The sequence below is a fragment of the Passer domesticus genome, chromosome 3, assembly GCF_036417665.1.
Source record: "Passer domesticus isolate bPasDom1 chromosome 3, bPasDom1.hap1, whole genome shotgun sequence".
Classification (NCBI taxonomy): domain Eukaryota; kingdom Metazoa; phylum Chordata; class Aves; order Passeriformes; family Passeridae; genus Passer; species Passer domesticus.
In genome coordinates this window covers 109,287,915-109,309,850 of record NC_087476.1, presented here as the reverse complement: position 1 = coordinate 109,309,850, position 21,936 = coordinate 109,287,915, and the positions used below count along the sequence as shown (strand labels likewise).

The following is a 21,936-nucleotide window of genomic DNA, read 5'->3' as shown; positions in this document are numbered from 1 at the left end:
CCTGCCCTCAAGGCAGAGCTCTGTGGGAAGGCCTGGCATGACCTGAGGATCTGTGGGGTATTTCTTCTGAGAAACATCTCCAGAACTTGACTTAAAATTTTGGTGAGAAACTTGCTCAGGTTATGGCAGGTGCATCCCCACTCACTGAGTGATGGGGACAGCATTTTTGGTGCTTGTGGCATTTTTGGATGCTGCCTGCAAAATCCCACCACCCCCTCATCCTGGCCGGATGTGAAACACAGCTGCCTTCCCAGCTTGTTACCAGCTGGAGCCTGGTAACTTCTCTGTTCACCCTTTTTTTTTTTTTTAAGGGGGTTTCAATCCTCTTTCCCCGGGAAGAAGCGAGCATGGAGCGGCGGCAGATGCCCCGCTGGAGGGAGCTGTCTGCCTCCAAAAGCCCGGGACGGGGCTGCCTGCAGGCTCCCGGGAGATGCTGCCAGAGCCGGGCACGGCCGGGCTGCGGTCCCTGCCTCAAACCTCAAACAGCTCCGGCAGGGCCGCTCGGGCGGCGTCCCGGCGCCCTTTGGGCGGGATGTGCCGGAGGTGCGGGCTGAAGGGAGCGGGATTGCACAGGGAGATGCTCAGATTAGGGTTTGCTCTGCACAGTGTGCTTAGAAGGGGCTGGGAATGGGTCTGCTGTGATTCTCTGCAGGTGAGGATACTGGCGAAGGAGTCAAAAGGGACCCTGGGGTGTTTCCCTAGGATAAGTCGCTTCCATACTCCTCCCCCCCCCCGCAAAACAAAACAAAAAAAACTCCCCAAAAACCAACAAAACCCGCCCCCCCAAAAAACCCAAGAGCAAACAAACAAAAAACAAAACAAACAACAAAAAAACCAAACCCAACGAAAAAACCACCCAACAACCAAAAACAAAGAAAAAAAGAAAGGGGCAATTCCTTTATCTCAGCTGTGGAATTGCTGAAGAAGCAACATTTGCAGTATGGGGGGGATTTGCCAAATTGATTCAGCACAGATTGGGGCACTGTAAATGCCGGTGTTGTCAGAGCCAGGTGAGAGCACGCTGTTTGCACTGAGGTGATAAAGAACAAACACCCTCCGGGCCCCTCTGGCGAGGCGTGGCTGTGCTGCTCTCCCGTGACAGGCTCATCCAAATTAGCTGCCATCCAAATTAGCTGCTGCTGCTGGGGCTCTCCTGCCTGCAGACACAGGTGAGGCAGAGCTGGTGCCTCCCTGCCCACACTCCCCCAACAGCAGCTCACTTCAGCGCTGCTGCCATCCGGTTTGGGGTCGTGAAACAGAAAAACGGATCTCCTGAAGACACCCTGATCATTGCTTCCCTTGACATACGTGGGGCAATCGCCTCTTGCCAACCATTTTCTATGCATGGTTTTCAAAGTATTTAGTAAATAGCAGAGAATTAAATGCAAACATCTCCCTAGGAGGCAGGTAAGTGGGTGTAATTTTCCATTGTAAGGAAAAGGAAACCATTAGTGTGTTTGCACAGAGCGTGCTTGTTTCCTCACTGAGATCAAAGAAAAGCACTAGGGGCTAAAATAGTACTGTCATTATCTTGGCTTTGCATTTGGTCAGTCACCATCTCCCCTTTTCCCTTCTTGGATCCACAAAGGGGCTTGGGGGCTCTTCAGGTTGCTAACTCTTCTCTCTCCCTGTCAGGTGAGGTTTGGATCCCAAAGCCAAGCATTTGATAAGCAAATGGATGCTTCTGCTTTCTTCCCAGCTTTTCCAGGAGCAAGGTGAGCCTCACACTGTTCTTCCCTGTTGGAAGCCAGCTCCTTTAATAGAGCTGTAGTCTGCTCTGTAACCCAAGCATGAGGATCATCTATGGACGATCCTCCCACTGGATCACCTTTCCCTGCAGCTTTCATCCAAACAGAATGTCCTGCTGATGCACAGGGCACAGAGGAAAGCCTGGAGGGATGTGCCTGGCAGGGCTTTCTGCAGCCAAACCCATCTGGGCTCTGGGTGCGTGCAGGAGGTGGAGATGGCATGCTGCCCCCCTCTTACCTGCTGTGAAGTGACAGCACCTGCCCCCCATGGCTGTGCCTGGGAGAAATGTCAGGCTTTTACTGGGAGCACCTCAGGTATGTGTGTGATCTGTGTGTGAATCAGCAGGACAGAGCCAGGGACCAAGCCCATTGTGAACAGTAGCTACCATGGGTTTCCCCTGTTATAAAAATCCACCATTTCAGTCCCAAACAGTGTTGCTTTTTATTTTCCACTATGTCTAAAGAAACTGTTTTGCCTCGTGAACTCTAGGCTGGCTTTAAGAACAGCCCATCCCTCCTTTCCTGCTCTCCCAGTTGAATTGAGAGGGGATGACATCCCAGAATCCCAGGATGGGTCAGGCTGGAAGGGACCACTGTGGGTCATCTGCTCCAACCTCCCTGCTCAGGCAGGGCCATCCCAGAGCACATGGCACACGAGGGTGTCCAGATGGTTCTTGAATATCCCCAGAGAGGGAGACTCCACCACCTCTGGGCAATCTGTCCCAGTGCTCGGGCACTGCACAGGGAAGTTCTTCCTCATGCTCAGGTGGAACTTCCTGAGCCTCAGCTCCTGCCCCATTGTCCCACTGCCTCTTGTCCCATTGCCCAGCCCTGCTGAGCAGAGCCTGGTCCAGGCTCTGGCCCCTCCCTGCAGGCACTGCAGACATTGGTGAGGCTCCTCTCAGTGTCTCTTCTCCAGGCTGAGCAGGCCCAGCTCCCCCAGCCTCTCCTCAGAGCTGAGGTGCTCCAGTCCCTTCATCATCTTTGTTCCCCTCTGCTGGACCCTCTCCAGGAGCTCCACGTGTCCTGAGGATCCCAGGAGTGGGCACAGCACTCCAGACTGGCCTCCCCAGGGCTGGGCAGAGGGGCAGGATCTCCTCCCTGACCTGCTGGCAGTGCAGCTCCCAATGCAGCCCAGGCTCCCCTTGGCCTCCTTGTCCCCCAGGGCACGGCTGGCCCATGGACAGCTCCTTGTCCAGCAGCACCCCCAGGTCCCTCTGTACAGAGCTGCTGCCCAGCAGCTCACCCCAGTCTGTGCTGGTGCCTGGGGTTGTTCCTCCCCAGGGGCAGGGCCCTGCACTGGCCCCTGTTGAGCTCCAGGAGGTTTTTCCCTGCCCATCTCTCCAGGCTGTCGAGGTCCCTCTGAAGGGCTCAGAGCCCTCTGGGGTATCAGGCACTGCTCCCCCCTTCCTGGCAACAGTGAACTTGCTGGGCAGGCATCTGCCCCAGACTTCCTTCCCTCTGCTGCAGGTCAGGGTACTGGCATCTGCTCTTCTCTCACATCTGCTGTGGATTGAATTAATAAACAATAAAACAAGACAAATCTGCTGGATCTGTAAATCTGAATTTGCTCAGAGATTGACTGGAAGCTCTGCTGCTTCTGACACGGAAAATGAATTTGTAACCTCGCTGTGCAGCGCTCTGCTTGCTCACAGCCCTTGGCCATATGAAATGACACACTCTGGTGATTTATGGGCCACCACAAATGATTTTTTTCTTTTTAGTAGGAACTATTCTCTTATGCTTTATTGCTGTGTGTGCAGAGGTTTCAGAGGATCCAGGATTTACTTGGAGATTGAGACATGCCCTAGGAACTGCAGGTGAAGAACCGTATTTGTACATCAGCTGATATTTGGGTTTTTTTGAGAAGACATTTACTAAGCCTGGTTGAACACATTCTCCCCAAATCCTTCAAGTTCATCTGACTGTTTTTTCCCTGGATTTTGAAGCAGGCAGGGCAAATCTCATCTGGCCCCAGAGCACTTGGACATGAACTATCAAGCTAGGGCAGAAGATATGGATGCAGTTCCTTCTGGGACACCCTTCATTCTGTTTGCACCTACTTAATCAGAAAAGCCAAGAAAAATTGGAGATGCCTCATTCAGCCTGTGGTGGCTGTGGCTGGTAGGTTAATCTGAATAGTGAAAGCAACAAATAATGTGTGGTGACAATCACTGTGAAGGGAGATGCTGGACATAAGTAGGGTTTTCTTTCTTACAGCAAGCAGAGAGCTGGGAAAGGGGTGTGGGTGCTCACAGCCTACTGGGATGCCACTTGTGTGTCTTTGCTGCCCATCACTCTCTGCCAGCTGGTAGAGGCTGGGGTATTGCTGAGGTCATTGTCATGCTGAGGGAGACCTCCAGAGGCTCAGATGTCCTTGTGTGAAGTGGTGCGTTTAGGAGGACACTAGAGTGAAAATGTGGGAGTGTGGCTGAATGGTTTGAATGGCATTAAGCTGTAATACAACCACAAACAAGGGACAATCACCCCTGGAGAAAGTGGGGTTTGCCCTATCAGCTCAAGTGCGGAAAATTGTAGCAGTATTTTGTTAACTAGCTGAGTGATACTCCCTCAAGTGAGTGACTGTGATTAAGTGGAGATATATCTGTGACAACTTCAAATTAATGAGGCAGAGCAGAGAAATGAGGCCTAGAGCTGTCACTTTTCTTCTAGCCTGGTCTAAAAGCCTGTTCTCCATCCCAGGGGATGCAGCTGCAGCTCCCTGCCTGCCCTGTGGATATCACCTGAGAGTTTGATTTCTCTGCTGGAGCTGCTGCCGCACACACAGTGATCACCTGCAGATGTCTGTGCATGCAAGCAGGGGCTCTGCAGAGATGGAGGCTTTTGGGGAGTGAGGAGCACTCTCTAAATAGTCATATTTCCTAGAAGGAGGCAGCACAGACTGTGAATTGGGTCTGTTCCCAGAGCATCTTAACTCACAAGTGATTAGCTGTTAATTATTATGCAATAAATTACTTAATAAATGAGTATTCTTCACAGCACCTATTGTGCCACATGGCATCAGCTGAACTGTGTGAAATACATGTAATTACTGTCACAGAAATGTAATTACAGCTCTCCCCCACCCTCAAATTCTTCTGTGTCCATCAGCCATGGCATGGGCACCTGGACCAGGGCTCCGTGCACACAGTGCCACTGTGCACCACCAGACACTTTTCCCCCCCTTCCAAGCCTGCTTTCAGTTTTCCAAGGAATGTCAGGATTCAGTATATGGGAGGCAAAAAAAATCTGTCCTCAGCTGTACATTAACTGTGTCAGTCTCAGTGTCAGGCTTAAAAGCAGCCTGAAGGTGACATTAACCTCTCATAGTTAGCCTTAAAAGACAATGTTAAAAAAAATCCTATTACACATGCTGATTTCAACCCAGTTTTGTTTATAAGTGTTTTTTCTTTATAAGCCTTTAACAGTTAAAACCCCAAGAAAGGGTGCATTCTCCTGCTGGAGTACTTCAGTCCGAAATGTTTTTGCAGTGACCTAACTTTGTTTGTGGCCCTGAAGAGGGAGAGGTGGAGTCTTAACTGAGATCATCCAAATATTTGTGCTGGTATGTGCATTTTAGATCTGCCCTTGAAATTATTCAACTTAGCCGTGCCTTACTTTGTTTTGGGCACTTGAACTTCAATTTTCCCCTCTAGTTCTTATTGATGTTTCTTATTGATGTAACTTGTGCCAGTTGGTTGTGGGGGTCTGTAATTGTGGATTTGGGTGTTTTCAGCTGCTTTTTGGGAAATGCAGAGGTCTGGCTTTGCTTAGAGGTGGAAGGAGAAATAGGGATAGAGAAAAATATCTGCATGTGACTGAATAAGTGCAACAGTTTGAACTTAATCAGCCAAAATGGCTCTCTTAAGGGTGGGTTGCACATGTGAAAGATGTATTGCAGTAAAGATGTGCTTGATTGTACCAAAAAATGTGGGACAGCAGGAAGCTATCACGGATAATAAGCACTAGATATTACACTGGGGATTTCTCACATTGCTAGCAAGGGGAAAAGCTGCCCTGCCCCTCTGCTGGCTGAAAACACCAAAGAAGATATTTGCAATTTTTTTTTTCCCCTAAAAGGATCCAGGCAATGGCATCCATGTGCATGCTGCTGTCAGCAAAGCTGGTGCCTCCATTTTTCTCAGTTTGCAGCTCCCACTGCTGCAGCAGCAGACAAACCAAACTGTGAGCACTCCCTGAACACAGCCTCAAAAAAAAGCACCATTTACGTGTCTAACCCATCAAAGGCACACAGAAGGGAGAGCAGGAACGAGCTGCGTGTCAAAGCCTAAAGAGTGATAATGATGCACAGCAAATGGGTGGGAAATAACAGGGCTGTCACTGCAAGGCTGCTGGAGCACTGAGCCAGCAGCGGGTGCCTGTTCTGCATACAAAAAGCACCGGGGTTTCTGCAGGGCTGACTCACACGTGCCTGGAAAAGTGCCTGGTTCCCAGAACGTGTGGGGAGTTCTGTGCTCTGGATGTCCTACATGTAGGATGGAGATCTGATGGCACAGGATGGGCAGAGCCATGTTACCTATGGAGCAAGCAGGGTTGGCTGGAGGCTTTCAGATTTGGGGGAGAAGGGACCTCAGCCTTCAGGCCAAGGACAAGGTCTGTTCATGGCTGATTTCAGCAGTGCTAAAAGTGATGCCTTATGAAGGCTGACCTAGAACAGGGACTAGACAGAGCTAAATAATAAAGTAGGTATTTATTAAAAGGCCTCAATCCACCTTGGGCAGCACAACCCAAAATGGTCACAAAATCGACCACTGGTCACGAGGTCTCACACTTTTGTAAGTTTTGCTCTATTAACATATTGGAGCTAATTGTCCAATTACAGCTTTAGCCCATGAAGTCCCATCCTTCTTGTTTTTCTCTCTTCATTCCACCGTTGTTTATGCTCTTGGGCCTGAGATCTGGATCAGCTGTCCTTGGGTCCCCAGCTAGAGAAGGAATTGTTTTGCCTACCTATTCTGTGAAAAGAGCTTGCTGTCCCCTAATATGAAGCTTACACACTAAAGCAGAACATAATCTGAAAAATATAAAAGCTAAAACCAGAGGCATCAAAACCAAAGCAGGAAAATGGCTTAAAGCACTGCACAACTTCTCTGAACATCCTGACCTGCCCCCACCCCCAAAGTTGAAGAAGAGTAAGAAATTATTATTTTATTCTACAAGCCCAGATGGCTTGTTCAGCAGGGCAATGGGCAGAGCTCCTGCCTGAAGGAGGTGGGGGTCAGTCCCTTTTCCCAGGTAACAAGTGTTAGGACAAGAAGAAACAGCCTCAAGTTATGCCAGAGGAGGTTGAGATTGGATATTAGGGTGGATCTCCTCACCAAAAGGGTGGCCAGGCAGTGGGACAGGCTGCCCAGGACAGTGGTGGTGTCATTGTCCCTGGGAGTGCCCAAAAACTGTGCAGATGACATGGGTTATCTAGGGACATGGGTTAGTGGTGGGCCTGGCAGGGCTGGGTTATCAGCTGGACTCCAGGATCTCAGAGGTCTTTTCCAGTCTTTTCCTGTGATTCTATCACTCTCTAATTGAAAGCTGTACTGAGAAATGCAAACACAGGCAAATGTGTCTCACCCTCCTCACACTTGTTGGGTTGCTTTGTTGCAGGTAGATGTTTAGAAGAAAATTACTCCTTCAGTGCATCCTAAAAAAACCCTCAGAGAATTTTCCTTGGTTGGATTTTTATTCTTATTATCCAGTCTCTGTTATCATAGTAATATTTCATGCTTCTCAAAAAAAAAAAAAAAGTCATTCAAGAACAAAGAAACCCACAGCTTTTCTTCATTTCAGTCTTTTGTGTCCAAAGGGCTGTCCTTAACTCAATAACTGAGGTTTTATTGTGTCACATTTCACTGTCCCTGACTGCAGCCAGCCTGGTTAATCCTTTTGCTGCTGCCTTATCAGTATTTCCTTAAAAAAAGACATTGTCTTTTTATTATCACCTTGACATCCACTTCTGAGTGCCTGGTGGGGATTGAGAATTTAAAATTATTTTTTAATGCAGTTTTACTTAGGAAAAAAGAGCAGCTTCAACATATTTCCCCACCCCATGTTTTTATACATGCTTTGCTAACCATGATAAACCATTTGGAAATGAAAAAAAAAAAAAAGGGAAAAAAAAAAAAGAAAAAAGAGTGAGATTTAGGTTCCTCCAGGATTTTGAAAATGAAGGTGTTCACAGACTTGTTCACCTACTCCCAGCTGCAATATAAAAGGAAGAATTGTTGCATTTCTGGTTGCAGTAAGAATTTGCTTTGAATTGATGTGTTTTAAAAGCAAACAATAAAAATCAAATACAGAGCCCTTTAGCTATATATTTTAATTGTTGACTATTACATTGATATACTGCAGAAGATACTCAAGTATCTTGCTCTTGCAAGTTTTAATCTTGTGATAAATTTTGTATTTCCTCTGCAAAAGGCTAAACAAAGGGAGGAGAGATTCCCATGCTCAAACCCTTTCTGTAATTGAAACAGGAGCTCAAACATTGACTCACTGACAGGTGGGAATCCCTCTGGACTGACACAGGCAGTGGCTGCATGGGCTGAGGGGCTTTGCTCAAAGCTCCAGCAGTACAAGTGATTATCACCAGGTATCTCTGATACTCTTCCCACCTTCAGGAATTCAGCTGTTTGTTTTCAATGCATGGAGAGTGTGGTAACTAAAGATGCTCAGGCATTTTTTGGATTATTTTACTTGGGACCAGCATGGGCCTCCCAGTGTGAATACAGAAGGGTCTTTTCTATCCCTTAAAGAGCAACAGTGCCTTATTTCACAGACTGCAGGAACTCCTGCCCTGATACTGGATGTTCAAGGCAGCTCTCAAGGAAGTCAGGAATACTTCCCAAATTCACAGGCCTTGGCTGCTCTTGCAGCTACCTGCCAGATCTGTTCATCTCTGTCTGCAGTTCCTCTGTGTGCTCATGTCTCCTGGCCAGTAAATGCTTCCCAGGAACTATATTACTTTCAAACCTTGGACCATCTGAAGAAGAAAAAGTGCTTTTTTCATAAGAAACTGCAAAAATTGCATGTATTTAATGAATGTGGAACTGAGTGCTCTAGGCTGCTGCTTAGCTTGGGGAATAACATTTCTGCTGAATCCCTCAAGATTTCAAGCTGGTAAAATTTCACATTTATTTTCTTTTAATAAATTCTCTCCTTCATGTACCCAGGGGCAACTTTGGTGGCACCAGTCATCAACATACACATTTTCTCTCTGTGTTACACTTCTTGAACCTATTTATTCCATTATAGTTTAAATTCTTCTTGCTCTTATCAGCTGACCCTTACATACAGCTTTGCTTGCCTCCTTTAGCAAACCTCTATTATCCTTGCTTTATTTGAAGCACTGAACAAAGTTGTTTTTAATTGTTGCTATCTGACTTTCGTCCTGGAGAAACAAAATTTGTTTTTCAAAATAATCTATCTCTGCAGCCTTTCCCAGTTATTGGCCATCTTATCAGACTATGTAATGATGCCAATTCTACCTGCTTCATCAACTATTTAAAGATTCACACTGAGTCCAGTCCAGTTTATAAGAGACAAAGGCAAGAGTGAAATGTATGATCTCATTCCTCTGGGTGCAATTCTTTCAGCAGACGTAAAGAGTGAGCTGTTGATATGGAAAGGTTAATGCTGTACCCTCTTTTTTATCAATTGTCTGTTTTCTATCAAATCTATGTCTTATCTTGTGTCTGCTTTATCAGATCTGCTTAAGTAAGGTACACATTTGAAGCCTCTTCTAAATTTAATTTCTCCTTCTTGAAAGTCCTGCAACTATTAAAAAAGAGAAATCCTTTTACAAAGTCCATTTTAGACAAGGGACGCAGGCCAAGTTCAGGTATTCACCATTTGCCAACTATGCCCTTGATCACAAAATACTCTTCTCATCTTCAAATTGATCAGTAACCTAAAATAGAGCATTTTAAGATAATGCACCCATTCCTAATTTCTTTTATTCAGCTAAAGGAAATACATTGGTACAAATTTCCCTTAAAATTGGCTGTTGGCCTTTCCTGACAGTAAACTTCATGAAATAAAATAACTGATTTCTGCCCCCAGGCTTTAGCCACTCAAAGATCTTGATTGTGAAGGGAGAGCTGCTGGTAGCAATCTAGAGCTTCAAAAAATACTTTTTGGGGTGTTCTTGGCACAAACTGCAGTGTGGCAGAAAGCCACTGTTGTACAGCTTGTGTTGAGAACTGGATGTGTCTGGATGCTGCTCAGTGAACTCCCACGTGTTTCCAGTGGTTTTGGGTTCCTTCCTTTCATTTTGGTTTCCATTTATTCTCTAGAGGTGAAGAAAACCACCACCAACTCCCTTTGCTGCCCAAATACTTGCTCTGCTGAATCTTAAATTCTCATGTTCTACTTGTGTATTCTTTTTCTGCTTGCTTGATGTCTCACCAGTTCCTGTGAAATTTGGAAACTGAAGGGAAGTTTCATTGTTAAATTAAAACTGAAAATTATGAACTCAAAAATAGACCAGCAGATCTGTTAGGAAGCCTGAGCAGAGTGTAGGTAGAGATGTTGTGTTTATCAAATATGTTGCTGAAGATTTACCTTACAGGCTGGTTTCTACCTTTACCATTTCCAGACAACTCTACTTCTGAACAGTATTTTTCTTAATTCTATTTCCCCCTCCTCCTCCCCATCCCCAAAGAGCTGTGTGTCCTTGTGTCTTTGGCTCCAGACAGTTGTCTTGCATGGCAATTTGATCTTCCAAATGCATCATTTCTTCATCACTAAAAGCAAGGATTTTGAGTTATACCTCACGGTCTTAGCCTGGAGGCTAGCTCCTTCTTGCCAGCATTGGTGTATGGTTGACTTTTTCAGCTTCATGTTGTATTTCATGTATTTAGTGTTAAAACCTTCCTTCAGCCCTGTTTTCAGCATTCTCCTGTAGTGTAACTGTGGTTGACATGAAAAATGCCCACTGTTCCCCTTGCATCAGTTAAGAATGTTTTGACAAGGATTTTCTAATGTATTTTTGAAATGCTGTAGCTTCTCCTTAAATCTCAGTGTGTCCCTCTCAGGCTCTGATTACAGGGCTCTAAATGTTTTATATTAACTGTTAAAAGACACTATAAGAGACTCCTAGAGAAATCCTCTTTCTGTGCAAAAGTCCAAGATGGTAGTTTGCTATAAAACAAAGGGATATGTGATCTGATAACATAAGCTTTATAACAATGAAATGAAGAAGCAAACTTAGTGTAATTCATTGTCCCATTCATTCGTGGATTGAAAGGACAATTAACCATTTTGGTAAAAACAAAAGCTAATGCCTTTTTCTTCTTGGGGTTCTGTAATCTTTAAATATTCAACAGCTTTAAGCATAATGTGCCTCTTTTGTGTCAGACTCATCTTCCTTCCAATCCTTTGAGCAGTTTGCATGCTTGTGCCAGCTTTCAAAACTGACAACTCCTGCCCTGTTCAAAGGTCTCAAAGGATTCTGGTGAAAAATTTATTTTAACGTTTGATCTCCATCACTCCTTGACAGAAAAAGTGAACTTTTAGCCATTACCAAAACTGCAGAAGATAGCCTAAAATTTAATACACATAACAGGAATGAGAGAACTTTGGTATTTGCCCTGGCTTGGGAAAAACAGGTTCTGCCTTTCAGTGACATAAACCTATTTTTTTAATGACTATAATTTTGTTACTATTCTGTCTGGGAAAATTGCACCACTCTGACTTGATAGTTAGAACTGTAACTAAAGCAAAGGAGATGAGCACAGGAGTTTTGTGGAATGAATACCTTTGAAATTACATGCCTAGTATAGCAGTGAGGAATTTCTAAGAGCTGGAAATACCTGGAAGACCATCTCTGAAAGTGTAGTCTTTGCTCACTAACTTCTTTTTGAGCCTCAAGACCTCTTGGGGCTTTTGTTTCCAGTTTGGTTTTGGGTTGGGTTTTTTTCCTAACTGAGGTATCAGACACAAAATATGTGCAACATATCTGGAAAACAAACTGGTACCGACAAAACTGATACCAACACAAAAAAGTGTAGAAAATATTTATTGTAAACAAAATAATTTTGTTCGAACAGTGAGGAAAAAGGCTTCTGTTTTTTTAAAAATGCCACAACTTTGTAACAAGTAAAAACTCTCAAAATGTACTCAGTCCACCCACAGTCCACTCAGGTCAGTTATGCAATTGGCTTTGATCTTCATTGCAGAAAGGCGCTCCATCCTCTAAGTTGGCTCTTGAGCAAGATCTATTTTTTTACTACATCTGAGGCAAGAAGGCAAAGAATGACCCAAGAAAGTGGAACCGGAACTGTGGCCACACTGGGCCGGGCTCTGCTCCCTCCCGAGGCCCTACCAGCCCCGGGTGCCCGTGGCCAGGCTGGGAGCGCCCGGCGCGGGGCGCTGCTCCTCCAGGCGGTGGAACTCGGTCAGGCGGAAGCGAGCGGCCAGGGTGTTCACCATCCTTTTCAGGGCGAAAAACGCCGCCACCACTTGGAAGGAGAGGAAGGCGGCGAAGATGATGTGGACGGCTCGCTCCAGAGAGTGGATTTTCAGACCTTCATTAAATAGCAAGAAGAGAATTATAGGCAACTGCGGGAGGAGAGTCAGGAGCCAAAACCCAGCCAGCTCAGGGACCTATAACAGGGAGACATCACCTATTAAAAACTTGACAGCTGGGATGAAAAAATCCAAAATCTTGTGAAGAAAACACATTTCTTTTTAATTTTTCAAAAGCCAGCACATAATGTGGAAATGCAAAGTGGAGTGGCTTCATATTTCCATATCCTGGAAATATTTTTTTAAGCATACTTGTATTTTCTGACAAAACAATTTTAGGGAGTGAGAGAGCTCTCTTCTGAGGAAAAACTACTTGAAATTCACAAAATTAAGTGGAAGCTAATGCCAAGGGAATAGAAGATGCAGGGTGCAATTGAAGAGAAATAACCATGTCCTCAACTTAAATCTCTTAAATCAAATGCCTGCCAGTTAATGTTCCACTCCCAAAAGCAGAAATTCTTGCAGAAATTACTGTGTACATCTGGTAACTTACTTTCTCCAGGAGATTGCCCACATATCCCAGGTAGAGTCGAATGAGCTCTGTCAGAGAGACCAGGATCATGACAGTGACCAGGATGAACTTGTAATAATCTGATAAGGCCGGATACTGGAGGGGAAGAAGAAAGTAAAAGTTTCTGCTGTGGTGTCTGTGCTACTCTCAGCTGACAGTACTGGCATTCAAACACTCCTGAACCTCCAGCTTCCATGAATTCCCAAATCATTGTAAAAATCTCTAATCCCAGCGAGCTGTATCCCACACTAGGGCGTGTTTGATGTAACATACATTCACAACCCAGCACTTTCCTTCCTTCTCACCTTCAGGTAGAGGATGGCAACTGTGATGAGCCACCAAAATGGGAAGAAATAAACATTGAAATAGAGGGACATCTGCAATGGCAAACTGGAAAGGATTTCACAATCTGTACAGAGAGAAAGAAGATTTTATCACTCCAGCTGTAAATATGACAGAAGGACACTGCTCCATCTTAGCTTCATGCAGGGCAGCAATTTGACTCTTCCCAGTCAAATAAAATGTTAAGAAAAATATTTTTATTTATCCAGAGGAAATCTTCACACCCTATTGGAGTTACATAATTTTCTGGAATCCAAGGCACCTTTTGGCCCCTGGGACAGAGCATTTTTATAATTTAGTCATATAATCAAGCTGAGTGTTCAGTTGTTGATTATCTCCTGGCTTTTAGCTTACTCCACCATCTCTGACCGAGGCTTAGCTCAAGAGAGCTGCTAGAGAGCAGGCTTGCATGGCCCACTCTTCATTTTCAACCTTTTATTTAAACAGACACTTCCATGGTAATTTGTCTGATTTTTAAGAGATAACAGCTTCAAATATGTGTCAAACTAAAGCTCATCCTTTGAGGCCTGTACAGGACAAGATGTATCACACAACTCAGTGTAGAGAAAAGCGAGTCTCACACTCCAACACGTGGGCAGTAAATTCCGTACTTACGACTTTATAATAGACCTACAAGCTCAGACTTAAGGAAAAATTTACTTAAAAACAGAGAAGCCAAGAGTTCAAATTTTGATTGTCATCACAATGTTTAGGCATGTTAAAGGTTTCCTTGACATGTCATTGGTATTTATAAATTCTGTGCAAGTTCTAAAACTGTGTTTGGATGAATGTTTAAGCAATATAAGCCAATTCTAATTAATTTTTCTATCCCTAAATTAAATTAATGCTTATTTGCTGGGATTGCTAAAATTAATGGAAAAGCCAGACAGTATTGCAATGGCTGTTGCTACAGCAACTCCCCAAGATATGTACGTGTAAAACTGAATTTTTGAAATCCCGATGTCCAATACTTTGCAATTGTTTCAGTGGACTGGATATTAACATAGGAGTGTTCTTCACAGAGCAAGCCAAAGAAAAAAAGACTAAAGACAGAAGCTATTGGTGAAACGTTTGATAAATGAAATGAAGAACTAGCAAGCGTTAGCAGTGTTAACACACAAAGGAAGCGCGAACTCCTGACGCCTTGTTGATTAATTTGATCGGCTTAGAATGGATTTATGGGCTGAAATCACCGCAGCCTCTCTGTGCAGGCTGTACTGCGTGCATTGCCACGGCCTCTCTCGCTCTAGAGCACTGAACAGGGCGCGACTCGGGCCGCAAGTTCCACGGGCGATACGGGCCGCAGCCAGGCAGGGTCACAGAGAGCCAGGCAGGGTCACAGAGAGCCAGGCAGGGTCACAGAGAGCAGCCCCGGCCAAAGCGCTGCCTCCGGCGGGCCCCGGCCCGGCACCGCCCGCCCGGCCGGCCCGAGGCCGCGCTGTACCTGCGCGGTAGCCCGGGAAGCCCGGCGGGGCGCGGGGCACGTCGCGGAGCGCGGCGCGGCGGCTGTCGCTGAACACGGAGCTGCTGAAGGAGACGAGCCGCCGCCGCAGCGGCTCGGGCAGCGTCGGGGGCCCCTCAGGCCGCGCCATGGCGCGCAGGCCGCGCAGGCGCGGTGGGGCCCGCAGGGGAGAGAGCCGGAGCGGGGCCGGGGCGATGCCGGGGCTGGGGCGGGAGCGGGGGGAGCGGAGCCCCCGCCCCGGGGACGGACCCCGAGCGCAGCGGGGCGCGGCTTTGGCGGACGGAGCGCGCTCGGCAGCGAGCGCGGTGCCGCGGCCGTGCCCTGGCGCTGGGAGGCGCGGGCGCCAGCGGCTCCCCTCGGTTCCGGCATCGCTGTGCTCCGTTTCGCTTCAGTCCGAGGGGATTTTTGTTTTTTTTTTTTTCTTCTACTCTGTGGTTTTCTGAGAAGGTAACCGGAGTGTTGGCCCGAGGAAAGCTGCTGTAGAAGCGCTCTGCTCCCATCTGGATACATCTGGGAGAATGGTGGTCCTCGGTGGCGGTCAGAGAGGGAGGGGGGAGTGGAAGAATGGTGTGAACATTCTGTGTTGCCACTTACAGTGCACATGAATGACTCTACGAGAGATGCAGTTGTAACTGTGCCAGAGAATACCTTTTCCTCAAGGAAATATGTGTGTGCTGCTCTGAAGTTAAAAGTTTGGTTTTACCAAGACAGCCATTCTAGCCCAGTCAGCTTTGTTCCTTACTGGGGGTTTCATGGAATCACACTAAATTAGTAATATAAACCCAACTTCTTGTGCTTCTTTTTTTTTTATTATTTTTTGGAAAATACAGGCCCTCTAGAAATGAGGTAATTTGCTCTCCAGGTTTTTCAGTCACCTTAAGGCCTGATTCCTTCAAGAAAAAAAAGGATGCTATCCTTAGGCGTGCAGGAAATTATTTTCTGCACAACCAAAATGAAAGAGCAGCTTGTGCCTTTTACTATGAGAGATATTCTGTACCTAATGTGACATAGAATTGCAGGATGGTTCAGGTGGGAAGGGAACTTAAAGACCACAGTGTTCCAAGCCCCCTGCCATGGGCAGGGACACCTTCACTGGGCTGGGCATGCCAGCTCTCTTCTGCTCCCCCACCCCAAATCATGTTCAGCTTCTTTCCGGGGTGATCATGCTCCAGTACGGCTTTCCAAACTCAATTATCTCCAACTAAATAATTTAAAGCCTAGTTTAAATTTAATTTCATTCTATCCCACTGGGAGGACTACAGAGAAAGATGGCTAAACAAGGAGGAGTTCTGAGAAATCCGTTTGGCTTTTGAGCTGGTGAATGGTGTGCTATTGACAACAGATACTTTCCTAAGGACTTCTCCAAACATGGGTATGCCAGCAGGAATCTGCATTAAAAAAACGACTGAAATTGCAGAAGAGTTTAAGGATCATTTTTATATTTGAGGGAACTTTGTGAAAGCCAGAAATAATGTTCAGATGGGTTTCTGGACTTTAAAAAGTGCAGTCTGTATCAGTTACCTGGCAATTGCTGGAAATTATTTCCTTTCAGGCTCAACAGCTGTGATGGTGACTTTTGTACAGTTTAGCCAATATGTTCATAAAGTTCTCTGCTACAGAAAGGGGCAAGGTGAGGAATCCCAATGAGATTGCCAGAAATTTTGTTTCACTGTTGTTGCCTTGGTCCTGACCTGATTAACCACCCTACAAGTTAGGGCGACTCTCATCCCATACTCTCAACTACTCAGGCACAAGAAATAGGCTTATGTGAATCAAAAGTAGGGCAGTGTTTTGATTAAGTCAGATATTCATGGAAGCCTCAAGTTTTTTTCCCATGGTATAAGTTGGTGGCATGTAAAAGTTCAGCCTTTAAGGATTTTCCTTTTGATTACTTCTTCTGAATGAAAGATGGAAGAATTTTTCCTGAACTACACAATGTTATGCCTTCGAGTGGGGACCCTGATCTTCCTAATACTGCTTGTCTTGTGTTCCCCAGTTCTGAAAACCTTCAAGCATGCAGCCAGGTGTCCTGCCAGCAGCTCTGCAGCAGCCAATGGTGTTTTGCAGAATTGGGCTCTGCCCTTGTAAAAACTGAAGCAACCCAATTTAGCAGCCAGGAAAGTGTAATACTGAGGAGTAGGTAAAGGCAAGGCTGATGGCATGCAGACACCACAAGAAATGTATGGATTTGCCATGTAGGCTCAGCTTCCAGACTCAAAGTGTGACTCTGTGATATTTGGCAGCCTTCCATTTCCAACAGATGGCCCAGCATTCTGCATGCACCCACAAAATAAAGTTGTGCACACTTTTGTTTAATATTTTTGTCTGTGCAGACACTTAAAATATTCCCTGAAGAGAAAGTCTTTGTTTTCACTAATTCTGTTTGATTTTTGTTAGACTACAGCCTCCTATTTTAAATTTTTTATCTCTCAGCAATTTAATGATCAGAATTCTTTTGATTTTCTGTGGGGAGGGATGGAGAGCATCCCTTCAAGTGGAAGAAAAGCTTAAAACTTGAAGGATCAGAATACCTGGGGCATCTCCATTGACACATCAGAACTTTCTGTAACAGAAGGGCAAGAATCTGTGCCATAAGGAGTGGGAGAAGGAAAAACACTTAACTGCTACATGGCTGTAACAGAGACCATGACCATCTGCATAAATAGTGTCACATTTCCAGCTTTTGTGACAAAACTCTATCTGGCCTTTTCCTTTCTTAATGGAGAAGTATTCCCTGGCTGAATCTCTCTGTATCCACAAATGGATGTTTACGTAGAAATTACCAGATTTCCAGGTCTCTGTGCTTCAAAATAAGATATTGAAATATGAAACTGGAAGAAATAGGCTCACAGTGGCACAGCATTTTAAATGACTGTTTTATTTCTCTCCACATGTGCTAGCTATAAATAAAACAAAAGTCTGAAAGCTTTAAATCAGAGCAATATTGGATCTTTGTGTATCCACAGCAGTCCAACTGACTTGGTAGACACTGGCCTGGCTCCCAGACCAAAGCTCCTGGGGCTCTCTGGCAACAACACAAAGCCATAAACACCAGATGAAATATATGTATCAAAATGAAATATCAGCAGTTTTGCACAATTGGCATTTCAGCAATGTGGGGTTCATTTAAATGGTTCCAGCGGTTTACCTTTGCACCTGAATCACAATTTCTGCATTTCTGAAGGTGTTGTTGTGGAATCTCACAAAAGCTGTTTTCCCTGGCATTCCTCTGCTGCTGTCCCCTGATGTGTGTGAGCAACAGAAATTACCTTCCTCCTTACTTGCTCCCTAATACCTGCCTGGTATTTTAGCAGAAATGGTGGAAAAGATGTGAGAAACACCTGCTGAGCCAAGCTGTGTGCAGGCAGGCAGAGTGCAGGCTTGCTTCCTCCTCATGTCTTAAGAATGAAGTGGCAGATTGGGAGTTTTAACAAATTACAGATGCCACAAATTACACACATTTCAATCTAATGTGTGTGATTGAAAGGATCATGTTATTAGCTGTGCCAGTGTCTGCCAGAATAATTTCACAGTTGTGCTTCTGCCTCGTGAACCCCAGGACAGTGGTTTTTTTCTTTGTGTCACTCGTGCAGGTTTTCATTTCACACCTATGGGATATTTGTGTCTGGTAAACAATTATTGTTGCTGATGAGACTTAGCCCAGGCCCTTGTGTCAAGTATTATCAAGTACATATCACTGCAGGGATTCCATGCATTAAATGTATATTGGCTATTTTAGTTTTAAGCATAAAGACAATAGGGGAAAATAAAGAAAAAAAAAAAAAAAAAAGGACTGTTACTTGCTCCTGCAGATTGAATTTCTTCTTGCTGTAATTGGTTAGAGCCACTCCCTAATTTGTTTTGTTGATTTGTAGTTTTGTAGCATTTGTAGCATGTTGGGAGAGTCTGAAAGCTGGCATGGCTATTAAACAAGTTTTACTGTTTGTGTTGCAAAATGTTCAAAATTTTCATGGTTCATGGGAAAGTTACTGAGAGTGGATGGATTTTGGTTCTCACTAAAGATCCTTGATGGGGCTTCAGCCTTGGTCTCATCTTTGCACGGATAGGCAAACTGATCTTTCATGCAGTAATTTTAACTAAGTATTACTTGCACAATCCAAATCAGTTAGAGAGGCTTCACCTCTTCTCTCCTGGTGGGTTCCCCCAGAGGGCTGTTCATGGGCAGGAGCAATGTGCTGGCTGAATGTGTCTGTCCTTCTCTGCTGATTACTGGTAGAGTTTCATTGTTTTCCTAAATCAAGGTGCACAAAAGGTTTAAAATTTGATTCTTTGAGGGGATGTAAGCTCTCCCAGATGTTGCTTTGTGGGTCTGAGCTCCTCCAGATGGTCAGGCTGTTTGTGTTCCCTGGGTACCTCACCAGATTCTTCACGCGCAGTCTGTGCAATTCTTGCAAAAAGGCTTCCTGGGATGTGGACCCTGGCACTTCCAGTGCTTTCTCTCTTTATTGCAGAATCCAAAGATGTCTCAGTATTTAAAAATTTACCTCCAATCTGTGTCAGCTGTGCAAAGGCAGGATTGATTTTCCTGTTGCCCACTGCTGTCAGGGCCCTGTAACAGTTGCTTTGTATCCTCTGCAATTAGCTCAAGCCTGAATCCTGAATGAGTGATGGAGGATAACACTTGTAATTTGATCATTTAAGAGAAAAAAAAAGCTACAAGGCAGAGAGGACTGTTACTTGGTTAACAAACTGATCTCAGGGTTAAGGCTTTTTTTTTTTAGTCTTTAAATTTTTATTTGGATAGTTACATAAATGCTTAATTTCAACAGTGTGAGTATGCCAGAGCTTCTGGAATTTAAATGGGAGTGGAATTTAAATGGGAGTGGAATTTAAATGGGAGTAGCAGCAGCGCTTTAAATTGAGGTTAGATATTTGAATTCTTTGATATACATTTGGATGTCTAAATTTGGATTTCTAAACAACAACAGTCTCTCTGTCTGCTTTGAAGCTTTGCTGAATGCAAAGGTGGGTATGAATGTGAGAGTGGTGTGTTCTCAGGTCAGATCCACGGTGTTCCCTTTGTTCTTTTCACCCAGGCCAGCTTCATCCTTGTGAGAGTGAGAGGTTGTGAGAATGACTGGGAATCCCACAAGTCTCACTGCCTAAGAGCAGCAGAGTTCTGGTTCAAGTCCTTCAGCTTCCAACAGCGTGGGTTATGCTTTTGGGGATGTTAGTTCAACACCACTGCAACCTACAGTATCACTCTGTTGCCATGTGGGTTTGGCTCCCTACTTACTTTTATTCCATATTCTGTTGGCTTTAGGCTCTTTGCTGTGTTTCCAGACAAAAGAAACTCGGCTTAAGTTCTCATCAAGTAGTAAGAAGAAAGAGTGTAGTGACTCTCAGAAGCTCCAAAGAGTGCTTAATTCTTTTTTTATTACATTTTCAATTGTTTAAAGCAGAGCCTTGTTATTTGTGGGTACGCGCTGGCTGTTTGTGCCATTATGCCTTAGTCTCAGCTGTTATAGTTATTGTCATAGTCCAAATGATAACTTTGAACTTCTCAGCCTGCTGTCTTTGAAATGTAAAATTTCTGTATTTCTTCTGTAGATGGAGTTCCTCATGGAACCAGAATCTATAGGTGGAACCAGAATCTTAAGTGGTGCTTAAGACTGGAGAAAGTCTAGAGGAATTCTTACTATAACGATATTGCTTAAAATCAAGGAATTCCTTTCCTGCATGCTGAATTGTTCCCATTCATAGTGGAGGACAGGACTGCATGATCATATCCAGCTTGCAGGCTTGTCCTCTTTCTCCCTGAAATGCTTTATTACAGAACTCAATTAAGAGCAAATTTCCCCTCAAACTCTGTCTTCCAAGGTCATGTCTGCCTTTATGAAATATTGAATCTGCAGCTGCAGGATTTATTACAACAGTATTTTAAAGCACGTGATGCTGGTGCAGCAGCTCTCATTAGAAATGCCCTGAGCTCACTGTGCAGGCCAAGTGTTGTTTCCAAACTGCAGCATCCACATCGAGAAGCAAGTTTGTACATGTTGGAAGGACAGACAGAGATACCTGTGGGAAAAACTGGAGTCTGCTGAGAAGTGCTGCTATGCTGTGATTTCTCACTCCTTTAGTTTGAGCCAGACTTTTGTCTGGGTGGCATTACTGAGTTGCAGCAGTTTAGTGCAGAGGGAAGACCCGGGCTAAAACCTTCAGCTTTGTGCTACAGTGTGACCAGTTGGGTACTTTGCCACAGTGGCCAGTAAGAAGCAATTGAAATGGAGTGTGGACTGATGCTGGATGTTTGTTGCAGTAAGGATCCCCTTTTGAGGAAGTCCAGCAGGAAGAGATTCAGGAGGTGAATACACCAGAAGAGTTCTGTCGTACACTACAAATTGCCCACTGCTGTAGCAGACAGCCTGTGTTGATCACACCCGAAGAACATCTCCTTGAATATGAAACATGGCAGCCCACTGTAGGAGGGCTCAGGATTGACACTGCTGTCCTGCAGGGATAATGAGGAATTTACCAAAGCAGAGCAACAGATGCCTTGAGAGATGTGAGTATGATTAACTCCGTAAATACGTATTATGAAATCATGGGCAGTGTTCTAACCGTAATGAATTTCCCCTGAGGGAAAATATGCCTGAGTAAAGAAATCAGAAAGAACTTGATGCCAAATGCAGAATGGAAGGGAATTACTATAAGGCTGGAGTCTATCCACATTTTTTTGTCAGTAGTCTTTTCCTTTGAAGACTCAGATGAGGAGTTATTTCTCTTCATTTTATTATCCTCTAATCTCCAAAAATCTGTATCACTTTCCTAAACCACACTGGCATGTATCACATGCATATGTAGCATTCCCTGGGAGCCTTGTTACTGCTTTATAGTCACTGCAGGTGAATTTTTTTATAAAAAGGCAAGCACCTACTTGAGAAAGCATAAGTCAGTATTTGCTCCTGTGCTGAAAGTAGGTTTCTGAGTGTTATAATGTAAAGGAGATATTTTTTTCTACATAATTGTGAGACCAAAGAACCCTGGAGGTGAATTCGAGCAGTCCTCATAAAGGCTGTTTATTATAAAGCCTCACTTGTCAGACATGGAGGGCCTTTAACATCACATCTGAGTTAGCTGCTTGAGTTTGCAAATTAGCCTTAAAGCTGCTGCTATTTCCATGGCGTTCAGCCTTGCCTCAAGAAATCCTAGTGTAAAACCCACTGAAAAAATTGCCTAGACAGTCTCTGCTTGTCAGTGTGTCCTGGCAGAAGGTGAGGAGTTTTTCCTGCATGCTGAGGACCCTTGCTTGCAGGAACATCAGTTGGCAGCAGACATAGCACACAGGACCTCATGAATTCCTCCGGTGT

General features: G+C 44.8%; 1 protein-coding gene and 2 long non-coding RNA genes across 4 annotated transcripts in view; 2 read left to right on the top strand and 1 right to left on the bottom strand.

The window, feature by feature from the left end:
- Positions 1 to 117: 117 nt before the first annotated feature.
- LOC135297452 (uncharacterized) lies at positions 118 to 13,300 on the top strand. The gene is made up of 3 exons (XR_010359458.1): positions 118 to 275; positions 1,636 to 1,715; positions 13,113 to 13,300. It is a non-coding gene; the product is annotated as an uncharacterized LOC135297452 (long non-coding RNA).
- On the bottom strand, positions 11,753 to 14,826 carry TMEM17 (transmembrane protein 17). Its single transcript, XM_064415027.1, has 4 exons — positions 14,588 to 14,826; positions 13,107 to 13,210; positions 12,784 to 12,897; positions 11,753 to 12,368 (listed from the first exon to the last, which is right to left on the bottom strand). Exons 1-4 carry the CDS (start codon positions 14,733 to 14,735, stop codon positions 12,084 to 12,086), a joined length of 651 nt encoding a protein of 216 aa, XP_064271097.1. The 5' UTR covers positions 14,736 to 14,826; the 3' UTR covers positions 11,753 to 12,083.
- Positions 14,827 to 18,642: 3,816 nt separating this feature from the next.
- LOC135297453 (uncharacterized) overlaps positions 18,643 to 21,936 on the top strand; it is a 28,445-nt gene continuing 25,151 nt past the window's right edge. For both annotated transcript variants that reach the window (XR_010359460.1, XR_010359459.1), the window contains exons 1-2: positions 18,643 to 19,396; positions 20,177 to 21,131. This is a non-coding gene — a long non-coding RNA (uncharacterized LOC135297453). The remainder of the gene's footprint in view (positions 19,397 to 20,176; positions 21,132 to 21,936) is intronic.

Coding starts and splice junctions, on each gene's coding strand:
- TMEM17 (XM_064415027.1), bottom strand. CDS start 14,735: ATGGCGCGGCCTGAGGGGCCCCCGACGCTGCCCGAGCCGCTGCGGCGG. Junction 13,211..14,587: donor CTTCCCGGGCTACCGCGCAG/GTACAGCGCGGC, acceptor CTCTCTGTACAG/ATTGTGAAATCCTTTCCAGT. Junction 12,369..12,783: donor TGGGCAATCTCCTGGAGAAA/GTAAGTTACCAG, acceptor TCCCTGTTATAG/GTCCCTGAGCTGGCTGGGTT.